The sequence below is a fragment of the Neofelis nebulosa genome, chromosome 10 (genome assembly GCF_028018385.1).
Source record: "Neofelis nebulosa isolate mNeoNeb1 chromosome 10, mNeoNeb1.pri, whole genome shotgun sequence".
NCBI lineage: Eukaryota > Metazoa > Chordata > Mammalia > Carnivora > Felidae > Neofelis > Neofelis nebulosa.
In genome coordinates this window covers 2,028,997-2,056,636 of record NC_080791.1, presented here as the reverse complement: position 1 = coordinate 2,056,636, position 27,640 = coordinate 2,028,997, and the positions used below count along the sequence as shown (strand labels likewise).

Sequence of the window (27,640 nt, the reverse complement as noted above, 5' to 3'; positions counted from 1 at the left end):
AAGATCTCATGAGGTGAGGAATAATCACTCTCACGTGGTACTTTGGCCATCGCCGCACTCCTGGTGATGGTTTCTGGCAAATGTGCAAAAAAGAATTCATGGTACTTTGTATTTTCCTATGTTGCTCGACTCAGATTCTTCAAGAAGAACAATTTTGAGCTCAGAGAATTATCAAGTGAGGCTAGTCTCCAGAAACACTCTCCAAATTGTTACTCTCAGGAAGTTTGTTTACAAAACATTAACACTTTGGCGCGTGCCAAAAGGAACTGTAATTTAAAAAAAAAAAAAAAAAGATGCCGAACTGGCAGACAACCAACTCCCTCCTCCCTGAACCTTCATAATTAGAAAGGTTTTGTATTACGGCTGGAGTTCCTAGAAAAATCTCTGCTGGAGAATTGAAAATAAACGGCTGACATTTAATCTGCTTTGTGCCCGAGTTGCTTAAAAGCAGAGTGAGCACAGGTGACTTGTTGGAGAGCTGATCGGGGGTCTGGGGGGGCCTCGTGCTCACCAGGAATATGGGACAGGTGTGTCTGAGTCTCCTTCGTGAGCATGGCCCCACCAAGACACCCAGCAAGGCGTTAGTTCAGTGATGGCACGCTTCGGTGCCTTAGGAAACACGGAGGGGAGAGATGTTAAGAATGCTCTCATGCTGATTTTTAAACTAACGTTTCTAATGAAGTCTAACTTACACCTTTAGCACCACAGCCCTGTGCTTTTGAAGTTAGATGATTTTGCATAAATTGTCTCCTAATTAAATTCCACTTCATCCCCATTGTGTGTCTTAGGGTCTGTCCTACACATCGACCTACTCGTTTTAGAATTAGGGACTCCGTGCCCTACACTCCTCCGTACTCTCCACCTCTCCCTCTTTCTTGTTTGCGTCTTCAACGTGCACTGCACTGCCTCTTGCTAATGAAGGTACCATTTTGCATGCTAGGATGTTTTTCTATCTTTCTATACTGTGTTGTTAGCCACTGAGGGAGAATGCGAAGATAATTGTGGTAATCCCGATCTTAACACATTAGGCAAAGCTGAGCTCACTGCTCTAAATTCCATGCTTACATCAGTCACCCGACTCTGCAGGTTGTCAGGTAGATCTGAGCGTGGCCCCCACGCGCAACAGCAGATTCTCCTGCTTTTTTTTCTCCCAGTGTTGTCCTTCTTTTTCTTGGTCCCTGGCTTTTTCAGCGTGGTACAGCCTGCTTGCATAGTCAACACGGTGGCACAGATTTTGATGGAAATAGTACAGAATAGGAGGAAGGACCTTTCAGTGGAGCTCTCCCCACAATGTAGCCCCCACAATGTCAGGCCCACTGGCTACATCAAAATGGACATCTTAGAAATACATTTTTCTGCTTTATTTCTGATAAAGCTCCCTTTTATGTGTTGTCTTACTTCGAGATACCCTTCAGTTTTTAAGAAGTCCGAATACGCATTTTATGCAGAAACATCCATCCGTGTGTGGATGTAACGGATACATCTTTTACATTTTTTAAGGTTATGTATTTATTTTGAGAGAGACAGAGACAGCATGAGCCGGAGAGGGACAGAGAGAGGGAGAGAGAGAATCTCAAGCAGGCTCTGTTTGCACTGTCAGCACAGAGCCGACGGTGGGCTCAATCCCACGAACTGTGAGATCGTGACCTGAGCTGAAATCAAGAGCTGGACACTTAACCGACTGAGCCCCCCACACACCCCTCAGATATATTTTGAGAGTCTCCCCTTGCCCACACTAGCAGGCACTGGCATTCCTTTTCCTCAAGGAATGTAGCATTCTGCGTATGATTTTTTCTTTCTACTCTCCTACGAGGCCTTCAAAGAAATTATAAAGCACCTTTCAGTATCTTCATGGTTTGTCTCCTGTACCTAACCAGCCTCACTTAGCTTTAAAAAGGGCTAAACACAGAGTACATTGTTCCCGCATTAAAAGATGTACTCAAACTCTTCCATAATGTGTTCAGCACAGATTGATGTATGAAGGAGCTACTTAGGTGCCTGCAATACTTTTCTAGTATATAAGAAATAAAAATTTTCCGGGTGCCTGGGTGGTCAGTCGGTTAGGGCCTGACTCTGGATTTCAGCTCAGGTCACGACCTCACAGTGTGTGAGATCGAGCCCCACATGGGCCTGCTTGGGATTCTGTCTCTCCCTCTCTCTCTGCCCCTCCCTTGCTCACCCTTTCTCTCTCTGTCTCTCAAAATAAATAAATAAACATTAAAATAGGAAAAAAAAAAAAAAAGGTTGTTCTAAATGTGTGTTGGAACAACTCGTTAGAGTTAGCCACTTGTACTCTTATTTTAGATGACAAGGTACAACTGTGTATAAAATTATTGTCAGACAGAAGTGTCTATCCCATTGGAGATTTGGGACTGGAGATTCCACTTCCCCATCTCTGCCTTGCCCTTGACTACTTAGTCATGGTCAGACCACTGGCAGGTGCATCGTCTTGAAAGAAAATGGTCACGTCACTTGGACCCGAAGTGAATCTTGAGTGCCACGTTACCCAGACCCTGAAGTATGAGTTTAAGAACCAGGAGCCACAAAGAGGACATGGTGTGTGGAATCCTGGAATTCGTCATGGTGGGAAAGCCACCAGGGTGAGAACACCGACCGTGGGGTTGGACTGAAGTCCACTCTTACACACGCCGGCCTCTGCAGCAAATCACTTTAACTTCTCGCTGCTGGTTTCATTACCTGTTGAAGTCACAAAACAAAATTAAATTTAAAAGAAAAAGCAGAATGAGAGCAATGATATTTACTGCCTCCTTTTTTGTTACATAAACTTATATTTATGATGGACTTACAAAATTGGATTCTTACAACCACTTTTGCTCCCTGCAAAAATCAAGTAGCCTCGTTGTGGTTGTTTAGCATTGGAAGTGGGACTTCTTCGTTTGGATATCATTCAGCTATAGTCTGGGCCAGCGCCATTTCTGTGATCTAGTGCATAATTACAGAGCAGGCATTTTACAAATGAAGTTTTGTAATGTATCCCTTTGCAAGGTAGGACTTTCCTGACCCAGTGACCGCTTTTTGTTTTTGCCTCTTGGCTGCAGAATAGAGTTTGTGATGTCAGTCGTGCCTCTGGCTCCTGGACTGGGACAGTGGGGCAAACGGGTAGGCCTGGACTGTTGTGCTGAATTTGTGTGAGCACCAGGTGCAGTCTGTAGTTCTACCGTTGTGTTCCGATGGAATCGTTGATCAAGCATTTTCATCTTTATGTAGCCGCTGAGCATTTGGCCTCTGCATTTTAGGTTGTCATAGATAACATTATGACCTGAGAAGAAATAAAAGCATTAGTATTATTCATGATTTCATCTGTTCTTAAACATTACGTTATGGATCACCATGTATCTCTGTTGGGACCAGGAAGGACTCGATTCCATGAAATGGAGAAAGCTAGGTCGGGGGTTGACCGGCAGAGTCGGCGGGTAGGCGACTCGATTCCATGAAATGGAGAAAGCTAGGTCGGGGGTTGACCCGCAGAGTCGGCGGGTAGGCGACTCGATTCCATGAAATGGAGAAAGCTAGGTCGGGGGTTGACCCGCAGAGTCAGCAGGTAGGCGACTCGATTCCATGAAATGGAGAAAGCTAGGTCGGGGGTTGACCCGCAGAGTCGGCGGGTAGGCGACTCGATTCCATGAAATGGAGAAAGCTAGGTCGGGGGTTGACCCGCAGAGTCGGCGGGTAGGCGACTCGATTCCATGAAATGGAGAAAGCTAGGTCGGGGGTTGACCCGCAGAGTCGGTGGGTAGGCGCCTGTGGACCAGAAATGATGAGGTGGAGGAGGCTCCGAGGTCAAAGACAGGAAAGCAAGTCCCAAACAGGTCAGCAGCTGGTGAGGTCAGATGGAAAACTGAACTTGAGGTGTGGAGTCATAGCAAGGAGGTGCAGGAACCAGGAAAGTCAAGAATAAGAAGCAAAGTAGTAGAGCACATGAGATGGTCCTCGAGGTGAGTGGTTCTCCAGTTAGGGAGCGTTTGCATCACCTGGAGGGCCATTACAACACATAGTGCTGGTCTCTACCCCCAGCTTTGCTGCCTCAGTAGGTCTGGGTAGGGCCCAATCATGTGCATTTGTAACAAGCTCCCAGGTGATGTTAATGAGTCTGATTTGGGAACCCCACTTGGCTGTTCTAGATGAATCCCAGACAGAAGTGATGAGGCCTGCAGTGACTTTTCATGAGCTCCTTTGACACTCGGTTGGATGAGTTGAGTTTGTTTAAAGGGTTGGGGACAGAATCAACAAATACAACATTTGGCGTGGGTGTTTTTTCCATTTTAATTGGTTTTAAAAAAAGATGAAATGCGTAACTCAGAGTTTATGAGGATGTAAACTTCCTTCTGTGTGAGAATATAAAATAAGAAGTTACATTCTTGCCATATAAACTTGCATGGAAACTGTTGTCTATGAAAAGTGATGTGTTTCATATTTTTGTGGCTCAACAGCTCCCACGACGCTCTGGTTAAAGGTGTGTGCTCTGAAGAGTCAATGCCTAGGGTCCAATTGTGATTCACCACTAGCTCTGTGCCCGGAGCTAACAAGTTTCTTACATGCTCTGAACTTCCTCGGTCACGTGGGGGATATTTACTAATATCATAGGGTTGTCGCAAGATTGAGTGGCTATCATATGCTTACTGGGGTGCCTGGCACGTAATAATTGCCCCATCAATGTTAGCATGATTGCACACCACAGTAAATGCTCTCATTCAGAAGGGTGACTTCATCTATAAGACTTGGTGGTAATTTGGGGTAAACCCGGTATGTTGGGTCTGTACTGTAATTCATTAAAACTCTTCTGCTGAGAACAGCCCTGAGTCGGCATGAAGTTATACACTATATGTAAACAGTGTGATTCACAAGTCAGAGCAGATTACAGATAGCAAAGAGTCTAAAACTGCGTCTACCAAATTTAAGACTAAGGAAGAGTGGTTAAAAGCATCAGGTCTGGGGCCGGAGAGCCCGGGTTAGTGCTCTGACTCCATCCTTTACCTGCTCTGTGACTTTAAAGAAATTCCTTGACCTCTCTGTGCCTCAGAATCTTCATCTGTAGAAGGGCAGTGATAGCCACGTCGCAGAGTTGTTACAAACGCTCACACACGCATACCGTGTCCTATTTGTAAACAGTTTACATGCAAAGTGCTTCAACAATGTTTGGCCCAAAGTGAGCAGTATAAATGGGATCACTATCATTTGTGTGTGTGTGTATGTATATTTTGGCAGGATTTTGATTTTTTTTAAATTTTTTAATGTTTATTTTTGAGAGAGACAGCATGAGCAGGGGAGGGGCAGAAAGAGAAGGGACATAGAATCTGAAGCAGGCTCTAGGCTCTGAGCTGTTGTCACAGAGCCCGACACGGGGTTTGAACTCACAAACTGTGAGATCATGACCTGAGCTGAAGTCAGACGCTTAACTGACTGAGCCACCCAGGCGCCCCAGGATTTTGATATTTAAGGGAAAATAAATAGGGAAACTTGATAAAAAAAAAATTTTTTTTCAGGTTGACATAGTTCAATACAGTGCAGTATAGGTCTGTGGTAAGTTTGTAGTACTGGAAACCAGTTTGTCTTAACCACACTGTATCAGAAGGAAACTCCACCCCACCCCTGCTTTCTTAAGAGTGGAATAAGCATCTCCTGGGACGCCTGGGTGGCTCAGTCAGTTCAGCAGCCGACTTCGGCTTCAAATCTCACGGTTTGTGAGTTCAAGCCCCACGTCGGGCTCCACGCTGACACTCGGAGCCTGCTTGGGATTCTCTGTCTCCCTTTGTCTCTGCTCCTCTCGCTCTCTCTCAAAATAAGTAAATGACCTTACACAGTAAAAATACTAAGTTAGAGAACTATTAAGCAAATAATGCTCCTGGAGGAAACACGGCACGGATTATGACGGTAAATCTCCAGTGATGGAAGTGTTGAAGACACTGCAAAACATCATGTTTAGATCCTGTGCTCAGTGACTGACTGTTGATTGACTGGTGGATGGTTGACATTTCTCTTCCTCGCAAACAGCCCTCCCCCATTTCCTACAAGCCCCAGATGACGGTTGAGCAGACGGGCAATTTTCACGGCTACATTTGCAGTGTCGGGTGAAGGGAAGAGAAGAGGGAAGGGCCAGCCAGGAAGAGTGTTTGTTGTTCCCGGGGAGGGCGTGTGGCTGGGCTCACTGGAGGGGGCACAGAGCTGTGCTCTCGCGTCCTGGGTTCAAGTCTGCAGTTCCCATGCAGGACGCTTCTGCATCTCGCGGGCTGTGTCCTCCTCCTCCCTCTGGTATGTGGGGAGCCTCCAGCCGCCCTCCGCATCCCAGCCTTCCTGTGGCTTCCAGCAGTGACGTAAGCCTCCCTGACCCGGCTCGCTGAATTACAGGCCTCGAGTAAACGCTCTGCAGGCAAGCACAAATGGACTGTGGTTGGATGCAGCACCGGCAGGGTCCACACAGCCAGAATCCAAAGTGCAAAGAACTCTGCGTGTGGGAAGGATGTAGAAACGGACCCGCCTCGGCTGTCAGGCTGACGCAGGTCTCCCAGCCTTAGGTCAGAGTTCACAGCTTATGGGCACGGCTCGTACCCCCTGCACTTCAGACGCCAGCTGCAGATTTTGGGGCGCCATAACCAACAGGCTATCAATTCAGGGTCCCCCCGTAAACCCATCAAGTTTGATGATTTGGTAGAACAACTTCTAGAACTCACGAAGGCACTAGAGTTACAATGACAGTTTTACTGCTGAGTTTTATTGTAAAGAGTGCATTTCAGGACCAGCCCAATGAGGACACACAGGGTGAGATCTGGGGGCTGGCGGAGGGGGGGGGGGTTCCCAAGCACGAAGCGCCCTCCCCAGCAAGTGCACGTGCACCAACAGCCGGGAGGTTTACTCAAGCTTCCAGGACCAGACTTTTCCCGGGGTTTCATTCTGCAGGTGGGACTGGGAGAATGACTGCTGATGGGACCAGACTCCATCTACAGTGCTCCTTTCCTCCAGGGAGGTTGTGAGGTCAGGCTGATGTCAGGGCTCCAAACCCTCTGCCTTTCAACACACGGTTGGGTTGGTCTTACTGTATAGCCAGCCCACTTCCGGAAACTGTTGGGGAGGGGGCACAGTTAATTGCCTCATTAGTGTAAACCCAGACGTGGCCCCAGGGCCCACAGTGAATAACAAAGACCCTTCAGTCACCTGGGAAGTTCTAAGTGGGTAGGATTTCCCGGTCAAGAACCCGGCACAAAGACCACACAAGTTCTTTATCATACGACACGCGGAAAATACAAGAATTGGGCCCATAAGTCACCGAATACTAAGGCAAAGAACTAATGATTTTTGTGATACAGAAACCACTGGAAAATGTCATTTGAATAAAAAATGAGTAGTTATTAGGGGCACCTGGGTGGCGGTTGGTTAAGCGTCCGACTTCGGCTCAGGTCATGATCTCGCGGTCCGTGAGTTCGAGCCCCGCATCGGGCTCTGTGCTGACAGCTGGGAGCCTGGAGCCTGCTTCCGATTCTGTGTCTCCCTCTCTCTCTGTCCCTTGCCTACTCACACTCTTTCTCTGTCTCTCAAAAATAAATAAACATTAAAAAAAATTTTTAAAAATGAGTAGTCATTAAGCACCATTGGATCCTTTCATATTTTTCACTCCCTCGGTCATTTGTTCAGTGGTATTTCTGGAGTTCTACCTGCGCTCGTTGCTGAAGCTATAGTATCAATGCTGTAAGGGTAGAGAAAAACAGAAAGTTGTTGTTTTGCTTTTTTGGGGGGCTTTTTGTGTCATAGGGAAAAATGGAAGGGTTAATGAACTATTTGAAATTATTTACTCATTTTAATGTCGATCTAAACGAACCTGAGTTCTGAGGTGACTTCCTTCATGTGCCTTGTCGAAAACTATGTTAAAAGAGGTCTCCAATCACAAAATATCGCCAGCAAGTACAGACTTGTGAGGACTCAGGGGACTGGGGGTAAGAGAAGGAGTCTGTCGTTCTGTGTAGAAAGAACCAGAAAGCGGCCGCTTGGTCTCAGGTTGTTAGACGAAATCGCGACGTGCTTTGAAATGTGATGTTTTCAACTGCTGTGTTTTTTTTTGTTGTTTATTTTTTTGCTTTCTCGTAATTGGAACAACATACTAATTTCTACAAGTTTGTGACTACTAACAGACAGCAATCACCTCACAGACTTGTACCGAAGAGACGAGACCATCCAGGTGACAGGAAACGGCCATGTGCAGAGCCCTCGCTTCCCCAACAGCTACCCCAGGAACCTGCTTCTGACGTGGCGCCTGCGTTCCCAGGAGAAAACAAGAATACAGCTGGCCTTTGACAGTCAGTTCGGATTAGAGGAGGCAGAAAATGATATCTGCAGGTGAGTGGGGAGAAACGCAGGTCAGGGGTCACGTCCAAGGGGAAGAAACGATGGATGTAAAACCTCGCATCGTGCTTTCCTTTGGGGACCCGCCCAGATCCGAGCGGACAAAATACAGGGGGCACAGGCTTTGTCTGCAGAAGGTCCGGTCACAGAACCCCAGGTACGCACCCGTCAGAGCCGGCCACCGGGCTGCTGGGGAAGGGCCCCTGTCTTGGCGGGGCCTCAAGCAGCCTTTGGGAGCACATAGATGCATCCAGCATCCCACGATACCCGCAGCCACGTCATGTGGCTGTAAGGAGCGTGTAAGGAGCCCCTATAGGGCTCTGGGAACTGACCCCGGTCATTGTAGCCCACGCACTGGAAGGTGGTGATGGTGAGGACCATGTCAGGGCCTTACCCTGAAATCCTGGGCCTCAGAGAAGAAAGAAACATCACCCCCCCCACCTCAGATGGTCCGTTTGCCATCCTTTTCTGGGTCTGCTCGATCATCTTGTCCCTTCTAAGCGTATGTATCAGGGGGAGGGCTTTGTTTCCTTTCTGTGCTTCCTGCACGCACGGTTCTGCAATGCCAAATCCTTTCAGCAGGTTTATTTTCCTCTGAATAAGAAGAGGGTGCCTCAAATTTGGCTGTCCTTTGTCGCATGTTGATTATGCTGACAGCTTTTGTTGTGTGGCTGTTTCTTCCAGAATAACAGCAGTGCCTGTTACTTTCTAGGACCACAGAGGGTAATGTATGCCAGAAAGCAGACACAAATACGTGCCCCAAGAGCCGGTTCACGTTTACAGAGAGAACACACTCCAGCGGGTCTTGTGTCTTTTCACCCTTGAAAGGGAGAACTGATTTTCTGTGCTGGGGAAAGAGTTGGTGCAGGGAAAAAAAAAAATGTTTTTTTGAGGATTGTTAAGGGGTGATGGCATGAAAGGGAAGCCAGGTCTCCATGATGAGGTGAGGTTTTGATCCGGGTAGATGGGAGCTGTATCAGCACCCATGCCTTGAAAATGGAAGACGCTAAGGGTGTTTTCCTTTCGGGACCTTTCAGCCAATCCAATTGTGGCTCAAAATTTATGGAGGCAGATAGAGGAGTAAGAGGCAGGGAAGGGGACAGGAAGAAGGAAAAGACAGACCGACTTCATCTCAGGGAAAAACTACACAGATGGATTTACACCGCAAGAAAGTGACCTTTGGTGGTATTAACAAAGTTTCAGGTACACTCATTCTTTGCACGGTAACTGTGATTTACACATATTGTATATAAAATGCAATGCGCTTGATTTCCTGCCATCTGTTCCCAAGCCTCCTTGATGTTTACATTGTAATATTTTATTGCTTGAATAATGATTCTTTGTGAGTGCTTCTCACCTCCCAAGCACCGCATAAACATTAAGTAATTAATTTACACACCACCCAAGAGATACCCAGCCGGTGAATTTGTGTAAACCTCTTACTTTGCTCAGAGGGAAACTGAGGCAAAAGGACGGAAGGGCCCATAAATCGCTGTCAACGAAGTGTAGTCACCCAGTCGTTACACGGTCCCACCCGGTCCAGTAAAAGCTCTGTGCCTCCTGGTGGACTTTCTCCATATTCAGCCGCCATGTTTCTCGTGCTGATCCCGCAAGGGCAGTTGTGAAGAACATGTCAAGAGGGTTGAGTCTACGACCACTGTTCGCCCAGAGTGCCCATCCTTTGCGTTGTGACTTTAGCATTCAAAGACATTCGGGGAGACGCAGAGTGACTGATGGCCGGAACTGAAGGGCAGATAGTTCAGCTCACAAGTAGAATGTCCCGAGATTTGGGGTGTCCTGAAAATAAAGTCGATGATCCCTGGAAGATGTCCACTGTGTCCCTGAAGACAGTCTATTGTGTGATGGAAAGGTTATATGGAACATTGAAAGAGGCCTTCCCCACCTCCTCAGTCCTGGCATTCTGTGTTTCTCTGACCAGCATCAGAGCCGAACCATCCATGGTCGTCACCTCATCCACACCGTGGTTTAACCAGATACCTCCAGTATTTCTTAGGGCACCTCCCTCTCCCAAATCGTAATGCTTTTCACTATGATAACCATCCTAGTTTATTATAGGATCCTTGCAAAAGACAGTTTCCAAAAGGGAAGAGAGCTTTTTATTTTATTTTACCATTTATTTTCTGTAATGAGATGATGTAACATAATGCTGATTCCACATGCTGTATAGATACGGATCATTTCTTAAGGGACCACTGGATGTGGCGAATTAATTAAAAGTGGGAATTGGTTTGAAAACCTTTATATAGTAAATATTTGCGCATATAATTAAAGCTGGATCTCCAAAAATAGGACAACAGATTATAATTATTACTTTTCCTAGGAAACCCTTCCAAGCCAGATGTTCAGAAAGTGGCCCATTTTGATGACTGTTGATTTGGGAATACTCATGGCTAAATGTGCATAAATGTTCTTTCAGATTATTGACGTTTGAATTTGAAAGACTGAACCCAAAGACTGGCTTTCCTGTAAAAATTTCTGTAGGCTTTAATTCTCATGTTAGGTGGTAGACATGAGAAATCACATATGTTACTTTTAATTTCTCCAGGGAAGGATGAATGTCAAAGCGTGCTGTAATCAAAATTTGCTTATTTCTGTCACATTGAAACTAGGTATGATTTTGTGGAGGTTGAAGATGTATCTGAGACCAGTACCGTAATTAGAGGGCGGTGGTGTGGACACAAAGACGCTCCCCCCAGAATAACATCAAGAACAAACCAAATTAAAATAACATTCAAGTCTGATGACTACTTCGTGGCTAAACCTGGATTCAAGATCTATTATTCTTTTGTGGTAAGTATCCTAACCGCCCTGTGATTAAAAGCAGACACGGGTTTCACGAAGTACAGAGATTGTTTTCTATGATGAAACGCAGTGGTGTGAGGGTGAACTGTGTTAATTCTCCGTGGGATGCTCCATTACTGCCCTACGGCCAACATGGTATAAAGCTTTCTGGAGTAAGGAGCACTGTTTTGATCTATTAGGTCAACCCTTGGGTCTACGCATAGTAAACAGAAAAAGGGAAGTGGTTGATATTAGTAACGCAGTGTTACCTCTGGTTCAGCTGATGTAAGGTAAATGCACAGCCAAATAAAAGGCATGTGAGAGTCGAGTATCTTTAGTTCAAAGAGTTGTCTGTGTCATTCCAGCCACAGAGAAGAGTCTGGACGATTCCAGCTGAAATTACCCAGACGTGGGAGGGGTCTCTGTCATGATCATGGAGCCTTAGCGTTGTCAAGAGTCGTAAAGTTCGTGAACTTCCTCCAGTAGACCCAGGAGTGTGGTACTGTTGTGTTGGCTACACTCCTGCTTAGTCGTGGTCTCACCTCCGCTTAACACCTCCACAGCCCTTCCCAGGTTTAAGTGGATCTAACCGTTGGAAAATGCTCAACCTCTTATTGAGTCAAAATCCGCATGGTAGTTAATTCTCGTTGTTGGGCACATGCGATCAGGTGTCTCCTTTACTCAGTCAGGTACTGATAAGACTCTATAAGGTTCCTGCTCACTGTCAGCCTCTGACAGGTGCAGTAGATACCACGGTGAGCAAGACAGACAGGGTCCTTGAGCCCCTGGGAGCTCATAATCTGGTGGGGATGGCAGCCTATTAAAAAGCTGTAATAAGGGAGAACAGTGAACAAAGGCACAAGTACCGGGTTCTGTGAGTTAGGCTCAGGGAGACATTGGCATAATTTTACCTGTCCATGACCTTGGCTGTCCCTGAACCCTTCTTGTGTTCGTAGTGTGTGACCTTTTATTCTCCCATGAGCACGCTTCATTCCCGTTCAGTCTGTCTTTATCCGTCTTCAAAGCACGGATGTCAAAATCGAACCCAGGGCTACGGATGGAGTCACTGTGTGTTTTGTCTCCCCTCCTGTGGGTTTTTTTTTTTCTTTTTTGCATAATAGTGAGCTGTTAAATGCTAAGTGAATTCTACATCAGAATAAATGAAAAAATAGCATGAGGCGACACCGCTCCCAGTTTTAATTTGAAAATAATCCATCAGGCATGACTTACGTTACTGCAAACACATCAGTGCTGCTCAGTGTTAAAACTCAAGGGTGAACCTTTGGTTTCTCTGTTTCTGTCTTTTAATGTGTTCAGTGCTGTTCTGTTCTCCACTGTTCATGGGCTGCACAGGCTGGGCACGTTGGGATGGTGATGGATAGGCTCAGGGAAAGACCTTTTTTCCCTTAAAACATCAAGAAGTGTTAGTGCCAATGGATAGACTTTCTGTGAAACTTGACGACTAAACTGAATGGTCCGTAAGTCAGTTAGAAACACCCTAACTCTCATACAGTGTCATTCAGGCAAAATAACTCCTTTTCTGTGGACGAGGCAGCACAGGTATGGATTTGGGGGGAATGAATAGTCCTTTTTGGAGGTGTTCGAGCTCACGGTGCCGGCCCATCACCCGTTGAGTGGCCAGCATTAAGCGGCATGTTGAGTGGCCTCTGAGTCTGGCTGGAAACTGGCGTCACTCACTCGCTCACCTCCGCCAGGACGTTAATTGTGGGTTTTAGGAGCGAGAATACTTACAATTTTTGGTGTATTTCCCTACTGATCTCTTGGTCTGCGTTTTCGAGGACAGTTCCAGGCTCCTTTTTGGTTTCTCAAGGCGTCTGGCACCAAATAACATCAACTAGAGCCAGAGAGCTTTGGTGGCTGAATTCCAAGAGGTGGAATGAGCTTCACCTACAGGGGTGTGTGGACTCTAGATAGGTGGGCTTTTTTTTTTTAATGTTTACTTATTTTAGAGAGAGAGAGTGCGCGCGTGAGCAGGGGAGGAGCAGAGAGAGAGAGAGAGGGAGAGAGAGAGAGAGAGAGAGAGAGACAGGATCCGAAGCAGGCTCCAGGCCCTGAGCTGTCAGCACAGAGCCCGACGCGGGGCTCGAACTCACAAACCACGAGACTGTGACCTGGGCCGAAGTTGGACGTTTAACCGACTAATCCCCCCAGGCGCCCCAAAGATCTGTGTGGCTTTTGATAAAAGCCTGTTTCTTGCTCAACAGGGATACAAGGTCACTATGGCTTGACCAGTGTATTGGAGAGATCATTTTATTTTACTTTTTTAAGTGTATTTATTTACTTGGAGAGACAGAGAGAGCACGCTCTGGGGAGAGGCAGAGAGAGGGGCAGCGAGGGGGAGGGGAGACAGACAGAGAGAGAGAGAAAGAGAGAGAGAAAGAATCCCAAGCAGACTGCACTGCCAGCACAGAGTCCGATGTGGGGCTCAAATTCACCAACTGTGAGATTACGACCTGAGCCAAAATCTAGAGTTGGACGCTCAACCAGCTGAGCCACCCAGGTGTTCCGGGAAGATCATTTTATTTGTGTTTAAATTGTACTTGCAGAGACTTTAAAAGGGCAGTGTTTCTAAAGCCAGATGCTACAGAGACTGGGCCTAAAACCTAAAGTTGACCACCCCTAAGCTGATACAGAGACAAGGGATTAAACACAGCAGACACTCTCTGAGTATATCTGAGCGACTATTTTTACAATGTTACGCAGCCCCACAAAACTTGTAAGGGTCACAGGCAGCTGTTTTTGCCATGCCTACCTTCAGGCATGCTAGATCTAGGGAAATTTGAGCAGAGAATAGTTCCTAGGAGTGAGTGTCCTCTTGGAAAATGGCAGCTAGCTCTCTGGGTAGGTCGGGATCACCCCCCTTCTCATCTCTACCTTTTCGCCTGTCTGCTTCGCATGGGACATCCTCCTAACTGGTACCTCAGTGACTCTCCGGGTGCAGAAGGAGTTGCCCTAGATGCAACTCGCAGGTGCACGGGACCACAGGAGCCCTGTGCCCTGGAATCATATCTACGTGATCTGTACTCATCGCATCTTTGCATACCCAGTCCCATGTGCATCTTTGCTTAGGTTTTCATTCCACCAAAGGGTGGGTGACTCATGGTTCACATCACGATCACTTATTTGTGGTCACGAGTGGTTCACAAGTTACAATTTTGTGTGATGCGCTTGGGATTCGATCTTGTACCTTTTTTTTTTTTTTTCACAGTACCTGTCTCAGTCTCTCCTAGAGCACAGCCTCATGGGACCAGAGTTTTGCTGTAAAGCTCACTTTGGATCGACTAAGGTTTCCCTACTTACTAATGGTCTGATATTAAACAAGTCTCTTCCCCTTTCCTGTCACATGTATCAAATGATGGTAATTGGCACTGGTGTGAGGCTTTTAAATGGTACCAAATACTTCGTGCCGCGCCTAGGATGTACTAAATGGTCAATAAATAATGATGCTAATTATCCCACCTTTACAGTCACTAATTGTGTATATATGTGTCTTCCAAGTTAACGGTGTTTAAAAAACTCAGCTGAGTAAATTTTAGACATCTTGTTGGCTGTATTCAATGATTTGCTCATGAGGCAGCCCCCAAGCTAGCCGACAGGAAGGAGCTGCAAGGAGGTATGTGAACAGAAAGTCTAATATACGCAGAAGGGAGCGGGAACAAGGGAGTTCTACTGGGCAAAAAGCTGAGTGAGTTAGTGCAAAGTTACTTGTGTTTAGAAGACAGCAGGGATCTGTCAGGTAGATGATGCACTAGAGCTGATGAGGAGATTCCTGACTGACTGCTTTAAGAATCCATTTGGGGGGAAACCAGAACTATAAGTAGGTCTCAGTTCAGTCACATGGGCCTTAGCATGAGTGACTCCATTTTAAGCCTGTTGTCTTATTTTCAGCATTCATAATGAACTATTCAAGGGTCTTCTTGCTGTGTGTATTCTACACAGTGCCTTATACACGGCTAGCTAGCCCGTTTGTTGAGTTGACTCTTTCCAGGTAAAATATGATTCGTTAGAACTGCTTGATTTCAGTTTTTGCTCTCCTGCTCAGGCTTTTTTCCTTAATTTCACTCTACTGTGGAGAAGAGGTAAACATCAGAGGGCATAATTAGGCAGAATGGATAATGTTATCAAATCCTTGTTAGCAAGATGTGGTTGTCTAAATAAATCAGGCTCTCCCACCTCCAACTCACTTTGTTGGGGAATGTCAGGAATCTGTTAAGTAGGTCTTTGGAAAGGTATCCAATTACAAGGTTCCCACTGGATTCCCAGAAGGCACCCGGCATGAGTGTGAATCTTAACTCTACCGTTTACTATGGTTTGTTCATCCGTAAAGTGATGGTCATACTGCCTGAGATGAAGTAGTCGTGAGGATGAAATTAGACAACTTTTGTAGAGTGTTCTGCCTGGAACTTATTCATTCCTCAAATATCCGCTGTTCTGACTACTGTCGTCGTCACTGGTGTTATTAACACATCGGGTGACAGGTGAACTCAACATTCCCACACAAACGGCCCAGCTGTCCTGTGTAGGTGGGCACGTGCATGCACACCACTTCCTTTGTCCATGGTAGGAATATTTTCTTGTACGTTGTAACAAACCTAAAAACGTTTATTGGTGTGAGTGAGTTTGTGCACGGCGCAAACACATTAAACATGTGTTTAATGTAAGGGCCATTTTTTTTTCATTCAAAAACAAAAAATGAAGTCATTTTAAAGCTACTCAAAAACTTCCTTTTTATGAAATAATTCTAGTTTATTTCATAACTTGAAATCTGCTAGTACCTATTACAAACAATTAAAAAAGCAATTTTATCAGGTTAGTTGCTTAACTATGTATCTCTCTAGTTTGAATTTCTAGCAGTGAAGTTGGGATTTCCACTGAGATTGAAACTCTGCATGAAGCATGGTTTTGCCTTGTAAGTAATTATTCCAAATAGAAAAAGAAAAGGAAGAAGGGGAAGAAGGTGAGCAAACAGGAGGAATAAAACCCAGGAACTGAATAAGATAGGGTTCCCAATTGTAGCACCTTTTGCAGATTCTAATTTTGTTTAGTCTAAGGCTTACCAGTTGGTTAAAGAAAAACAAACTAATGGTATGGGCAGTTCATTCTATTCCCTTAAGCCGAATTCTCAGAAGGAGCTGGAGAGTGAAGGACGCCTTCACTTTCTCTGTAAAATGTGTGGAAATACTGTCCTAATTTTCGCAGATGAAATCGTTGGACATCCTGAACATGTACGGGTGCTCTGGCCACACAGCCAGGACTATGTGTAGATCAAAGGACTGTTGTGGTCAGGGTGGTGACCACACAGCAGCTCTCCCCATCAGTTTCTTCCTTTCACATAGATCCTACTGAAGGTTTGGGGGCTGTGAGATTGTTCATTGAATACCTACTGTGAGCTAGACCCAGCTACGTCCAGTGCCCTGGAGATCCAGCCTGAAAAAGACAGTGTGTCTGCCCTCAGGTCCTCGCCTGGTAGTGGGAAGAAATGGACAATAAATGCCTAAGTAACTAGGGAAGTCAGGATGCATTCACAAACCAATTATTTGCAGTTCGGTAAAGGCAGGAAAGAAGATAGACGTGGGTAGTGTGATGGAGAGTGATGGACAGCTAGAGTGTCATGGCGGGAGGCACCGTGAGAAGCTGTGGGAGAAAAGAACAGCAGATCCTAAGACCCTAGCACAGAAACGAGAAGATGTCTTTTGCGTGACAGTAATAGTTCTCTTGCCGTCTCGGGATGCAGGCTGCTGGAAGGGAGCAGACGTAAGAGGGGGAACACAATAGCACCTAACGGCCCTCAGTCAAGAGTGAGAAAGGAGATTTCCCATCTCAGCGCATCTTCTCGTGCGTCTCTCAAGGGTCCCAGCGCTTGGACCAGGGGTCAGCTAAGTCCAGACACCGAGAAAGTGTCAACAAGGTTTCAGACAACGTGTGGGGCAGGGACAGGGTCCAGCAGGAGGGGAGCAGAGCAGGAGGGACAGACGTGGGCTCTAGAAGCCTGAGGTTGCCCGGGCCTGCCACGTTGGTGAGCCTGGCAGGGGGTTCAGAGGCTGTGGGGCGAAGCACGTTCTTTAGGACAGAGTCTCCCTTTTGTGGCCCTTCGTAGGCAAGGGGAGATAAATGTTCTTAGTGAAATTTTAATGTCCTAAAGTGTCACTAATTGCGTAGAACATTTTGAGGAATCAGGAGTCTCTTTGGAAAGAGTGAGTGAACTCGTTTTAATCAGATTGCTTTCCTAAACCTGAACACATAATGAGAACTTTAATAGAATTCGTGAAGGACTGAAGAGCAAAATTTAGTATAATCTTGGAGCGAAGGATGATTTCTGAAAGGGTGTGGCCAGGTCCAGAAGCACATTGTGGGTGAGGGGAATGAAGGGCAGGTTGAGCTCTTGCAGGAGGTGGGGGTGGGGAGCAGAAGAGGAGGAGATAGATTTAAAAAAAAAAGTTTAAGGAAACAGGAGGAGACAGAAAAGTGAGGTGGAATGAAGTCCCATGATAATAGCACATGGCCCTGCCCAACTCTTATTTCAATGCGTTATTCAACACGCTTTTTACTGAGCGCGTATTATGTGCCGTGCAGTAGGGTCCATACTGGATAGAGCGTAGTGAAGAAATGCTTTATGGTCCTGCTGTCCTGTCATAGAACTTATAATTTGGCACAGTCCTGAGGTGGAGGAGGAGAATATATTTTAAAATAATAATAATGAAAATACAATAACGATAGCATCCAACCATCTGGGTGACCGTGAGGATTAAACGTATGAGGCATCGCGTGTGCAGAGTCTAACTCAGGCCCTGGCATGTCCTCAGTAATCACTATTCTGCTACGGACCTATGCACTACGGGAAGACGGGTTTCAAGAAAAATGTGGAAGGGAGTCGCAGTATCTTAGATACCTAGTGCTTGGCCAACCGTCTTATTTTTACAAGTGAGGCGGTGAACACAGGTGACATAACTTTGCGAACGAGAGAAGTTAGGAGTTTGCCTGTGGTCCCAGAGCTCACACATAGGCGCCATCCATGAACTATGAAAGCTGTGGACCCTCCAGAAAAAAATAGATGTGTATAAAATTGTGCATAAAATCTCAGGGAATACCCATGTTTCATCCATGATGTCCTGTGGGTCCATGGAGGCAGCAAAGAGCCCCATGCATATTATCTGTAGGTGTTATCTGACTTTGGGGTTATTTTCTTCCACGCTGATGAGTCCTTTCCAACACAGTGTTGAAATAATCCTTTACTACTGTAATTAATTTTCCTCATAAACCCCATGTGCTAATCACATGAGCAGATGACTCCCCATGTGCTGAGTAAACACATTTTCAGCTTTGAGAGAGAGGCTGTTTAATGACACTTGGATGGTCCAGCATCCTGTTGATCTAGTATTTAATTACGCAGGCACGCTACAAGTCAACTTTCGTCCTTGAGAACCAGAAAGTCGTCACAACTTTAAATGGCTGTGCCTCTCTATATACCCATAACTTTCTCTCTATAACCAGGCTCTTTGATGCACTAATATTTTCGTAGCTGGAGCCAAAAAGAAAAATGAAGGAAAAAGCCATTTGACTAAATTAGAAAAGGCTTGCATATTTAAGACATGCCTAAAACAGAGCAGTATTTCTTCCCTGAAGAGCTATGAAGCGAACCTCAGTAAAAAATATCTCTGCCTAATGTTCACTTATAAATTCAGGAGATATTTCTGAGACCTTGGTGTGGCTAATAAGAAAATGATAATCCTGTGCGGGAGAAAGGCACACCAGGATGGCCCTGGGCATCGCAGTGATGACGTGTGGGGGGCATTCAGGGCCCACGGGCAAGGGGAGCACTTGACTTCGTGCAGACAGACATTGTGGGTAGAAGAGAATGCCCCCCTGTCTTCCGAGGTTCTGGGTCTGGGGGCCCCCAGGTTACACCAACAAAAGCAACAACAGTAAGAGAAAAGCACTGTATTAACCCGGGCATCTCGCATACACTTGGGAGCCCTCAGTGATGAGTAACTCAGAGGGGCGGTTCAACATCTTAACGAGAGAACAGCACATCTTTGGAGAAGGAACAAGACAAAGGAAAAGCACCCTGAGTTTGCAGGACAGCAAATTGTGGAAGATGAATACTCGGAGACTCATGGAATGTGAGGGCCAGTGAGTCAGGTTTGATGGGTAGATTGCTCTGGTGCTGCTCTAGGGTGATAAGGGTCTAGAGTTATCGCTGGTGACAGACCTTGTCCTTTCTGGTAGAGAGGGGAAGGGGGACACGTTTACAAATTTGTATCCTGCTTCTAGGCATATAGGGGAGGGCAGAGAGCTTGCCCTTTGTCTCTTCTGTTCAGCTGCCTTCAGCTCAAGATAATCTTTATGCCAAAGCGACATATCTTAGGGTCACATATTCTGTTCCCCTTCACTGGACTGGGTCAGGCGGGGTGTTGCCTAGATAAAGGCACAAAGACAATAAAATAAGATAAATAAATAAATAAATACGTACGTACGTACATACATACAAGGCATTTCAGAATATTCTGCGGCATACATTCAAAGCGTTGGAGGTGAAGGTTGCTAACCCCTTACTGTACTTTCTTTATTCTAGCCAGTCCAAAGAGATACAAGAAGCCAAAAAATCAGCAGAAGACCAGCTGTATTAATGGTGTTCCAAGAAACACCAAAGCTCAAGGCTGTCTTGTAAAACTAGAGTAGACAATGTGTCTGGAACCCAGAGCCAGAAGGCATGTGTACTTCTGTGATGCAAATTCACACCCAAAGATTCTTTTAAGGAGTCCAGGGTCCTTAGAAGAGACTGGGGAACACTTACAGGCCCCTCCCCCTGCAGGGACGATGTAGGTCTGGTCATAAAGAGTCAAACAGGCAGGAGAGCCGGTGAGGATGGCCAATTCCATGCCCACCCATGCTTAGCAGGTGGGCCCAGCAAGTGGAGGGGAGGGGAGACCCTTCCTGATGGTTGGGGTCCAAGGCAGGCAGCCCAAGAGAGAAACGAGGAAAGGGGATGTGGTGGAGGAAGAATAGGAGGAGGGAAGAAGCGATGAAGGGAAGAACTTTGGGATGAAAGACACCAGAAATGTTTGTTGATATCTCCATATCTGTGAACTGAGGCAGAAATAGAGACAGAAGCGTTTCCCCTATGGAAGAGCAAGCAGAGAGCTGTGTGTTCCATGAAGGGTTCAAGCCCACAGTGATTAATGCTTTGGTTTTTCAGTCGGGCATCTCTGGTAACAGTCCTTGGGAACTCAGTCCCCCCTCTGCTCCGGCTCTAAGGAGAGCTGGTCGACCTGCTTCATCTCTGTAAGGATCAGCCACTTTGGCAAGTCGAAGGTCCCTGGAACTTAAGGGAAACACCAGCCTCCCGTCCTAGCTGAACAAAGGGATTAGAAATTAATCATGTAGACAGGACTCATGTAGCATTGAAAACACCTGCCCTTGCTGTTCCCTTTATTCGTGGGAATGTGACCCATGAAGGCTGCCCTCCACTCAACATTGCTTCTGTCACCTGTGAAAATATTGAGCCACCGGTTCAAAGTGACTCATCCTTATTTTGCAATGGAAAATTGGAGTCAGGCAGGCAAAAAAATAAATCAAAAAGATTAAAAAAGGCATGGAGGCACCCCTGACAGAGAGAGATACACAAGTAAAGAATCAAGTAATCATTGCTTCTTGGCTAGGCCCTGCTGATCACTTTTCCACCTCCTGTCCCTCACCTCCAGTCTGTCCTGAGTGTGTTCCTTGCTAAAGGAGAACTGTGGCCGAATCATTTCCCCACTTAAAAACTTGCGAATGACCTCCAGTTTCCTATGAAGCATCTCAAACTGAAAACCTTCCGTGTTCTGACGCCAGCCTGACATCCAATTCTCTCTTCTCCCTAACTAACACCGGATTTTCTGCCTCTAATCCCTGGCATTTAATTTTCATATCTGTATCATATCTGTCCTCAGAACTCCAAGCCCTCCTCTGTCAAAGCGTATTCATGTCAAAACTACTCCTCCTTAGCTCCTCAACCATATATACTGTCCCCCCCAATCAGGCACCCAGATTGTTGGTCTTTATCAACACTATGGTTTTTCTTTTTTTTTTTTTTTTAAATTTTTTTTTTAACATGTTACTTATTTTTGAGACAGAGAGAGAGAGAGCATGAACAGGGGAGGGTCAGAGAGAGAGGCAGACACAGAATCTGAAACAGGCTCCAGGCTCTGAGCTGTCAGCACAGAGCCCGATGCGGGGCTCGAACCCACGAGCCTTCGAGCTGTGAGATCATGACCTGAGCCGAAGTCGGATGCTCAACCGACTGAGCCACCCGGCGCCCCAACGCTATGGTTTTTCAAAGAAAAAATAAGATACACACATCCCAGATACTTCTGGAAATATGTAGAGTAGTAATAAAGAAAAAGAGAAAAAACTAACACCAGAAGTTCCCTTCACCCAAATATAAGTACTATGAATATTTTGATGCCTTTCTTTCCAGTCTTTTTTTTTTTTTTTTTTTTTTTTTAATGAACTGTTGTACAGGCCTCACTGACTCTCCTTGAAGGCAGGGAATTGGCTTATTCCTGAAGGTTCTTCACAGGGTGTTGTTCTAAGTAGGTCTGGAAATGTTTAATTGAGCTGAACCAGCAAGTATTGAGTTCCTATGACGCATCTGATAATTTGGAGTAAAAACTATAAAAGCAGTTGCCAGAGATTATAAAGATGCTCTAACAGCAAATTGCCTGTGTTTTTCCAGACTTAAGTCTTAAGTTGTACCAACCTACTGATGGCCCTTTAGCTGTTGAGGCCCAGGATTCACTGGGCACTGGCGGGGGGAATGGGGACTGCGAGGATGGAAGAGTGGGGGTCATTGTTGGGCTCAAACGTCAAGGGAGCTGTGGAGGGGAGGCGGGTATTCCGCTTCTGAAGTCTGTCTCCACCACGTTGGCACCTCAAGGAGCATATAGTTGCATCCGTAACAGCCTGACTTCAGCAGCTCTCACTTCGGACTATGTCATTGTGACATCAGAACAGACATGGCTTGGTCCTCTGTTGATGCACTTACTGAGGTGGCCTCTCTCATGAAGAATGTCAGCAGCCTGGAAAGACTAAGAGCTTCATAATAATGGCAAAAATGGGGGCGCTCGGGGAGCTCAGTCAGTTAAGCGTCCAGTTTCAGCTCAGATCACGATCTCACGGTTCGTGGATTCCAGCCCCACATCGGGCTCTGTGCTGACAGCTCGGGGCCTGGAACCTGCTTTGCATTCTGTATCTCCCTCTCTCTCTGACCCTCCCCTGCTCACACTTTGTTTCTCTGTCTCAAAAATAAATAAACGTTAAAAATCTTTTTAAAAAACACGGTGGCAAAAATGTCTTTGAGGTCTTGACAGCCTCTTATTCTGAGGGTCTCTGCAAAGGCCTCGAGAGCTTTCCAGGTTTTCAAGACACTCCAAGGCCCCTTGTTTGATTTTTTTTTTTTTTTTTGAGGTTTTCTGTATAGGATAGAGGACCTATGAATCAGAAACACTCAAGTTCACATCTGTGTATGATCTGTGAGACCCAGGACATACATTTAAACTGCCCCCGCTGCTGTTTCTTCATTTGCAAAGTCAGAAGGAACCACCTGCATCGTAAAACTGCGTGAGGATTACCTGTGAGACGTAGGGGCTTGATGTGCACTTGGTATGTACCAGGTGGAACTATTATATTATTACTACTGCTACTGTTACCGTTCACATGCCTTGGAGGGTTAGAATCGAATTACGTAGTCCAAGGTTAAGGGGTCTTGCGTCTCAGTCCATATGTGCCGCCATAACAGAACACCATAGCCTGGGTGGCTTAAAAAATTTTTATTTTTCACAGGTTTGGAGCCTGGGAAGTCCAGGTTCAGGGCCCTGGCAGATTTGGTGTCTGATGAGGGCCCACTTAATTCATAGCTGGCCGTCTTTTTGCAATAACTTCACATGGCAGAGGGGTGAGGGAGCTCTCTGGAGGCTCTTTTATCAGGGCACTAATCCCATTCATGACCTCGTCACCCCCCTGGGGCCCCAGTACATCTCACTGGGGGTCGGGTCGCAATATATTAATTTGTAGGGGGGACCCAACAGTGAGTGTGCACCGTGTTAAACCAGATGGACACCGGAGATCTTGGACTAAGAGTGAGGTCAGACCTAGGAGCAGCCGTGTGGTGTGATTCTGGTGCCGGGTTGGAAACCTGGGTACGCCCTGAGTCGGTTGTGGGACAGTAAACCCTTACTGGCTCTTTTCCGTTACGCTCTTTTAGATACACAATCCCTTTGTCCCCCTTGAACTCTTCCTGAAAATATCTGGAACTATACTTTCAATATGAAGATTCTAATTTTAGTAGTATATTTAGACTTGAAAAATTCCTTGAGGTCACGGCTGTAGGAAGACATTCATGCCTCACCTAATTCTACAAAACACTCTGCAAATAGCACCTAAAATATTCCTTTGGCTCAAAGACAAGTCAGATGTCTGAAGCGTGGAGCCGTTCGAGGCTACAAGTACCCAATGTGATCTTCTGGCATTCCCCTCCCCACCCTGGCCCCGAAATACTAAAACTGGCTATTTTTCTGGAGAAAAAAAAATACTAAACCGCCAAGTATTTTTAATCTCTACAATAAATATCTTTAGAACAGACAAAAAAGAAATATGAATTTGTAATAGAAACTTACTTCATTTAGCAATAGTCGTAACCTAGAGAGAGAGAGAGAGAGAGAGGGAGAATCTTAAGCAGGTTCCACACTCATCTTGAGCCCAACATATGGGGCTCGATCCCACATGAACTTGAGCTGAAATCAAGAGACAGTCAGACATTTAACCAACTGAGCCATCCAGGTGCCCTGGAAAGGTTTTTTTAATTGTTAAAAAATATTTATAAATATAAACACATAGTTTTAACCAAAAAAATAAAAATCATTTCCAAAGAAAAATCAGTTATAAAGGCAGAGGTCTAAATTCAAATTTCAGACCAGCGCTTTATTTTTGATTTCATTAGTTAGAACAAACAACTGTAAATGATCCATTTTCTTCTGTGCCTTTTGAGAGTTTCCCTTGTGTAACAAAAATATATGCTATCATCAATATGAAAATAAAATGGCTATTTCTAAGGCCGGGTGTAGGCAGAATGACAAAGATCTTTTTGTGCCTCCAAAAGGATTTGGAATTGTCTATAGCCCGGACTCCCATGTCATCTCACCTTTGCCCCAAAGGCTCTTTCCTCACAAATTGAAACCACTGCCAAATCTTTCACGTAGGCCAGGCTCAAATTAGTTCTCTAATGAACTAGGTCACTCCTTTATGCTACATGCATTTGGCAGATCTCTGTCTCTCCATCAGGTTTCACAGTAGGTCCTGGGGGTGCAGAGAAGGTGGGAACTCTGCCCCCCCAGACAGTACAGTTAAGACAGGCGGATAAGCAGTGACTGAAATGCAAAGCCCGAGGTAGGGGAGGGGAGGAGAGAAAAGGTAACTGTGTCTGATGGAAGGAGAAGGTGGTCAGGAAATGAGTCACAAAGGGAGCAGTCCCAGGACCAAGGCAGAGGTGGGGAATCATTCAATCCAAGCAGAGGGAACAAAATGAGTCACTGACTGATAACAGCTTAAAGCCTTACCCGTCCCAAGTTATTTGCATTTAAAAGCAATAAATCCTAAAGCTAAAAGGAAGGAAATCAGCCAAAGGCAGTTTAGGCTTAAGCCACAGAGAATGATTTAGACAGCTTGAAGCATCCAGGTTGGAAGAAAGTGACCCCTAATCAAGTGTTTGCATTAGAACCATAGAAGGATTTTTATTTCTTTGAATATAGGTGCTCAGAACTTACCCCAGACTTACGGAACCAGAATCTCAGGGAGAAGGTGTTCAGAACTCTTCTCTGTGAAGGCCCTTGGGCTGATTGTGGTGTATCCTTTTACAAGAATTCTTACCCTATCAGTGGAGCTCCAGAATTCATACTGTTTTCTGACGATACCATCCCTAAGTTCGTGCCTGCTACTCACTTCACTTGAACGTGCTGAGTTCACCCTTGCGATTTTGCAGTGCTTATGCCTTGTGGGTGGACACATCCTGTTTAGGTGTCACAGGACTTGCATCTCACTTCAGAGACAGTGATAAGCCTTAATCTTACTGTGTCTCCCCCCACCCCACCTCATCCTGTAATAGGAAATGTCCCTAAAGGAATTCATGTTCTGTAAGCTTCTCAAACACGCTATGAACATCTACTATGTAGCCAGCCCATGGTAGGATGAGATGACATAAGACATGGGAAAGCACTTTGTAAAATGTAAATGCACCACGTTTTTGAGGTATTATAACAGAGAGTGCTTCTTCATTCCGTTAAAATTGAATTCGCACTTTACATCACTGTAAATATATTTACGCCGCATAAAAAGAGACCTCGTCGTTAATTAGTTCTCTTACTTCCAAATCAAACTGCCGGCTCGTTCGTGTCTCCCGTTACTTCATCACTTCATGTCCTGTGGGGAGGCGTTGGGAGAGGTGCCACTTTAAAAGACGATACTCCTCTTGGGATAATGTCCACGAGAAAGAAAACAAAACAGCTGCGTACCTTATAGACGCGGTCCTGATTCCTCGCCCATTCGGCCGGTAAACCGGATTTCATTCTGAAGACATTGTTTTTCCGACCTTGACTTAAGAGAAAATGTCTTCTATTTTGCCATTTAAAAGACTTCTGTAGACGTTCCACTTCTCTACTTGTGTAGGGAAAACGCACGTACCGGTGTGTGATGTTTTGGGCCGGCACCTGCTGTGGTCCCCTCTCCCCACCACCTCCTTGCTGGTGGCGGTCTGTCGGCACTCCCGTGTGGTACCGGCCTCCTTCTTGCTGTCCGCCTGATTGTATAACCTTTACGTCCTGTAAACTCTGCTTCTCCCCACCTTTCAGTTTGAATGGCTCCTGCCTCTTATTTAGGCTGGCGGTCTCGGCAGCCACGAGTTTAAAGGAAAAGACAAATCTCTATATGGAATATGTCACATGATCCTCGTGTACGTAAGTGACGCTTGGCCCGCCCAGCCCTGCCCTGATTTTCTAGGTGGAGGACACCTGCCTCTAGGCTGCCTTTCTAGACACGGATAGTATATAGGAGTGAAAATATCAAGGGGGTGCCAAGCACTTCGCATACTGCTTGGCTCCTCTGTGATGCTCACACATGCCAACTACCAAGACGATTTGAGGTGGTTGATCCAACAGAGAATTGTGGGTAACCGCTGTGTGCTGGGTACGTTGGGGGCTCAGGGGACCCGGTCGAGCTTGTGAAGAGCAATCACAACAACACTTTAGAGGATCACCAGTGAGGACAGAACAGGGACGGTGAAGGAAGTACAGACGGGGCCCTGCAGTCACCCTTGGGCATGGACAGCATTCCCTCCGTCCCTGGAGGCCGCGGGTCCTCAGGAGAGCACGCCCCTCCCACAGAACGTTCAGGGCCTGCCACTTTGAGTCCCCATTCTGTCCTGTACCCCCTTTTTAACATTTTTTAAAAAATTGTTTAATGTTTATTTTTGAGAGAGAGAGGGAGGGAGGGGAGGGGCAGGAGGGGCAGAGCAAGGGAGACACAGAATGCGAAGCAGGCTCCAGGCTCTGAGCTGTCAGCACAGAGCTTGACGAGGAGCTCTGACCCACAAGTCGTGAAATCATGATCTGACCTGAAGTGGGACGCTTAACTGAGACACCTAGGTGCCCCCCTTTTAACCTTTTTATTTTTTTATTTTATTTTATTTTTTTTTTAATTTTTTTCAATGTTTTTTATTTATTTTTGGGACAGAGAGAGACAGAGCATGAACGGGGGAGGGGCAGAGAGAGAGGGAGACACAGAATCGGAAACAGGCTCCAGGCTCCGAGCCATCAGCCCAGAGCCTGACGCGGGGCTCGAACTCACGGACCGTGAGATCGTGACCTGGCTGAAGTTGGACGCTTAACCGACTGTGCCACCCAGGCGCCCCCCCTTTTAACCTTTTTAATCTATTTCTCTGTGAGCCCTTTTTTCTCTCTTTTCTGTCAGTGTGCATATGGCTACGTCATCTCTTCGCTGGGCAACACCCAAGAATCTCTCTCCTTCCTGTCTCTCTGCCTGCAGGATTGTCTTTGAACCCCTCCTTTCTTCTGTACCCCAGCCTAAGAGACCTTTCTGGGTCTCAAATCCAAACACATACACCATTCCCCTCCCTTAAACCCTGCACGGTTATCCGTTGCCTGTGGGAAAATCCAAACCCGAGCCACAGAGCACTTGTGTTTGGTCCATACCTGCTTCTCACCTCCAGCCTGGCTCCTCTCCTGGGTCTCCAGCCACACCGGGCATGGTGGATTTCTAAGAAGAGCTGCAAGCAGGCTCCGTAAGGTCTCCAGAAACTCAATGCAGGCTCTGCTGCTTAAGCAGCGTCGACATTCAGAGAGACTTTCACATCTCCATGCTTGAGTTTTCTCAGAAAGTGCGAACAGCGCGTTGCCGAGTCTGGGATGGTACGTGCTGG

General features: G+C 46.1%; 1 protein-coding gene across 2 annotated transcripts in view; it reads left to right on the top strand.

Moving 5' to 3' along the window:
* PDGFD (platelet derived growth factor D) overlaps positions 1 to 27,640 on the top strand; it is a 225,827-nt gene that overhangs the window by 144,480 nt on the left and 53,707 nt on the right. The window contains exons 2-3 of one of the 2 annotated variants that reach the window (XM_058686604.1): positions 8,160 to 8,346; positions 10,983 to 11,163. In XM_058686604.1, the coding sequence (XP_058542587.1) occupies positions 8,160 to 8,346; positions 10,983 to 11,163 (368 nt within the window). Of the gene's footprint in view, positions 1 to 8,141; positions 8,347 to 10,982; positions 11,164 to 27,640 lie in introns of both variants that reach the window. The other variant, XM_058686603.1, reaches the window with a different exon arrangement.